This window comes from Corvus brachyrhynchos, unplaced genomic scaffold (genome assembly GCF_000691975.1).
Source record: "Corvus brachyrhynchos isolate BGI_N302 unplaced genomic scaffold, ASM69197v1 scaffold130, whole genome shotgun sequence".
Taxonomy (NCBI): Eukaryota; Metazoa; Chordata; class Aves; order Passeriformes; family Corvidae; genus Corvus; species Corvus brachyrhynchos.
Genome location: NW_008236193.1, coordinates 555,012 through 558,224, shown reverse-complemented (window position 1 = coordinate 558,224; position 3,213 = coordinate 555,012). Strand labels below are relative to the sequence as shown.

Here is a 3,213-nt window from a genome sequence, read left to right as displayed (position 1 = left end):
CCCAGGGCTGGGGCAGCTCTGCAGGTGGGGTCTCAGCTGAGCGGGGCAGAGGGGCAGAATCCCCCCTCCCCTGCTGCCCACGCTGGGGCTCAGCCCAGCACAGGGGGGGTTTCTGGGGTCAGTGCCCATGGCCGGGGCAGGTTGAGCCTCTCACCCACCAACACCCCCAAGTCCTTCTCCCCAGGGCTGCTCTCCCTGAGTTCATCCCCCAGGCTGTGCTCAGGGCTGGGATTGCCCAGAACCAGATGCAGGACCTTGGACATGTTGGACCCCCTTCTCCAGCTGGGGAAAGGATGCTCCTGAGAAGCCTGCCCAGCTCCCCCCCCAGCTCCAGGACGGCTCCAGCAACTCCCCTCCACAACCCATCCACAGGCAGAGCAGTCCCAGACTCAGGAATGTGCATCTAGTCAACACTCTTTTATTAAAAACAATTACAAAAGTTACAGGTTACAATCGTTCTGTACAACCCAACCAAACCTCTGGTGCCTGGGGAGGCGATGGCAGCCCTGGGCCAGGACTGGCTCTGACCACACCGATGTTGTGGCTGGACACGGTTCCACTTTCCCAGGGACATCCCTTGACACAGGCAAGCCCCCTAGAGCCCCACCCCAAAAGCCTCAGTTTAGGCTGGACCATGGGGAAAGGAAGGGGAAATGACGGAGGGCCCGTGGCCTGGCAGGATTCCTGCCTGGAGGAATGTCCTGCCTGCCCCAGTCCCAGGAGATGGGATGGAGCCAAGCAGCTCCACAAGCAGGACACCAGCACAGCGTGTCCGTGTTAGAACATCCTGCCTTTTCCAGGGAAGGAGCTGCTGTGGGAAGGCTGGAGCAGGGGCTGCCTGTCGAGGAACAGGCAAGAGGCAGGAGCCACATCTGACACCTGATGTGGCTGCTCCAGGGACATTCCATCGCTGCAGCCAGGGGTGAAGATAAATGGTGGATAAACATGGGAAAGAGGCAGAAGCAGGAACAAACCTTCCCTCCCCAGTCAGGAAGCACTGAACCCTGTCCCTCCCACGGCCTGGGCAGGAACAGCCCCGTTCCCTGCAGGCTGTGGGAGAGGGGGACAGGCTGAGGTGTCCCAAGGCTGCTTGGGGTGGAAGCCCCGAGGCAGGGAAGGAGCAGAGCTGGATGTGGAGCACTAGGGGAGGGCAGGGAGCTGCATCCCCAACAGCTGGGGTAAGGAACAGGCTGCCAGAGGAAGCACAGGCTCAGCAGTGACAGGAGCCTTTACAGCCCCACCGCTCCTGGCGGCTCCCAGAGAAGCCACCCCCCTGCCTGCGAGGGCAGCAGTGGCATGGGGACAGTTCGGGGCAGGACATCCCTGTCCGGGAACACAGCCCAGCCCACGCCCCTGCCCACAGGCTGGGACAGCTCAGCGGGACATGCAGGGGACACACAGCTGTCCCCAAACCCTGAGCCCAGCAGGCTACAAAGCAGTGAGTGGGACCCGGCTCTGACAGGAACCAAACCCCAGCAGCTCCTCTGCCCCCTGGCCCCAGCCTGATACAGCCAGCCCATGCCAGGGACACAGGGACCACAGCAGCCACCAAGGGCCACAATTCCAGTGCTGCCAGGGAGGGCGAGGGGTCACTGCCTGAAGGTGCTGCCTGACCCAGCTGAGAGAGCCTGTCCACGGGGATTGTCTCCCTCAGCTCTGCTGTCCCCAGACAGCAGCAGGGTCTGGGCAGAGGGACCCACCAGTGCCATCCAGTCTGCCTGGGCTCTGCCCCCGTCACCCCAGTGTGACAGTCACACTCAGCAGCTGCTTTTGCCCAGGTGCCAGACACACAACGGGGTCCTTTGCTCTCTGCAGAACTTGTGAAGGAGTTGAAACGAAGGATTTTTCCCTATTGCTTCTGCCTGCACCACGTCCCTGCATCAGGGACAGGCTGGTGGGGCGTCCTGCACGCTGCTGAGGCCGCCCTTACCTGTACCCCCAAAAGCCTTGTTCCCTGAACACAAGCTCACTGGGGCCCTGCTGGAAGCTCAGGGTGGGGGAAGGACAGCTTGTCCTACCCTGCAGTGAAGGGATGCAGGTTCTCCCTGGCTCTGGGAGCTGTTTGTGCCCACCCTGCTGTCCCTGCCCTGCCACGTGGCTCCCTGAGGTCTGGGCCAGGTGTGACACTCGTGGTTTCCCCCTTTGCAGTGACTGCAGAACCAGGTGCCAGCCAGCCCTCAGCAAGGAGATCACCTGGGGCACAGCAGGTGCCAATTCCCAGATCCCAGCTCATTCCTCTCCCTCCAGCTGCTCAGAGCCAGCCTCCCTCTTTTGCAGCTCTGCAGTGGGATTGCACCAGGATCTCTTCCCAAGTGCTCGATCCTCAGCTCTTGTTTCCCACACAATCCCCTCACAGCTTCCTGCCCAACCTTCCATCTCCCCCTCTCCAAACACTGCTTTGGAGTACAGAGCCAGTTCAAGTTACATTTGGGGGGAAAAAAAAAAAGTAAACAATCTACCTTTAACTGAACCAGAAAGATCCTTCTGCACATCTCCAACCTACCTCTAACAAGCTTCTCCTAGGAACCAAGAAGTTCTGCTTGTGCTACTCAAAACCACCTTGCCAGGCCCACAAGGCAGGGCTTGGACCACAGAGAATCCCTCAGGTGGAGTCTGAGGATCCGAGAGCCACCACCTGGATATGGGGACTGCGGGTGTGAGTCCAGGAGTCCTGCTGGGATGGCTGGGGAGCAGGAACATGCTGCTGGCATGGGGGGACAGAGTGGCTGCGGGCATTTATTGCACTGCTTCTTCACAGAGGTGCAGGAGGAACAGCAGAGAGACACGCACAGGTCATCGCTTCACTTTCGCATCCTCTTTGATCTTCCACACCATCAGCTCCATGCAGGCTCTGGCGTCCTCGCTGGAGTCGTGTCCTTCCACTGGGGACACAAACACAGGCCTGGCAGTGACCCCTCTGCTGCCTGCTCAGCACAGCACAGCACAGCACAGCGAGTTCCCCAGACAGAGCCAGCTGCTCCCTGGCCCCTGCAGCCACAGCCACACCTGGGAGCACCCTGAGCCATGGCCAGGGATTTAAAGGAGAAGAATTCCACAGAATCCCAGAATGGTTTGTGGTTTGTTCAAGCTCATCCAGTTCCACCCCTGCCATGGGCAGGGACACCTCCCACTGTCCCAGGATACTCCCAGCCCCAATGTCCAGCCTGGCCTTGGCCACTGCCAGGGATCCAGGTGCAGGCCCCCCCAGTTCTG

General features: G+C 60.5%; 1 protein-coding gene across 1 annotated transcript in view; it reads right to left on the bottom strand.

Moving 5' to 3' along the window:
- Positions 1 to 396: 396 nt before the first annotated feature.
- Positions 397 to 3,213, bottom strand: part of REXO1 (RNA exonuclease 1 homolog) — a 40,297-nt gene continuing 37,480 nt past the window's right edge. The window contains 1 exon segment of the mRNA XM_008639103.2: positions 397 to 2,882. Within this exon segment, the coding sequence (XP_008637325.1) occupies positions 2,794 to 2,882 (89 nt within the window). The 3' untranslated portion in view covers positions 397 to 2,793.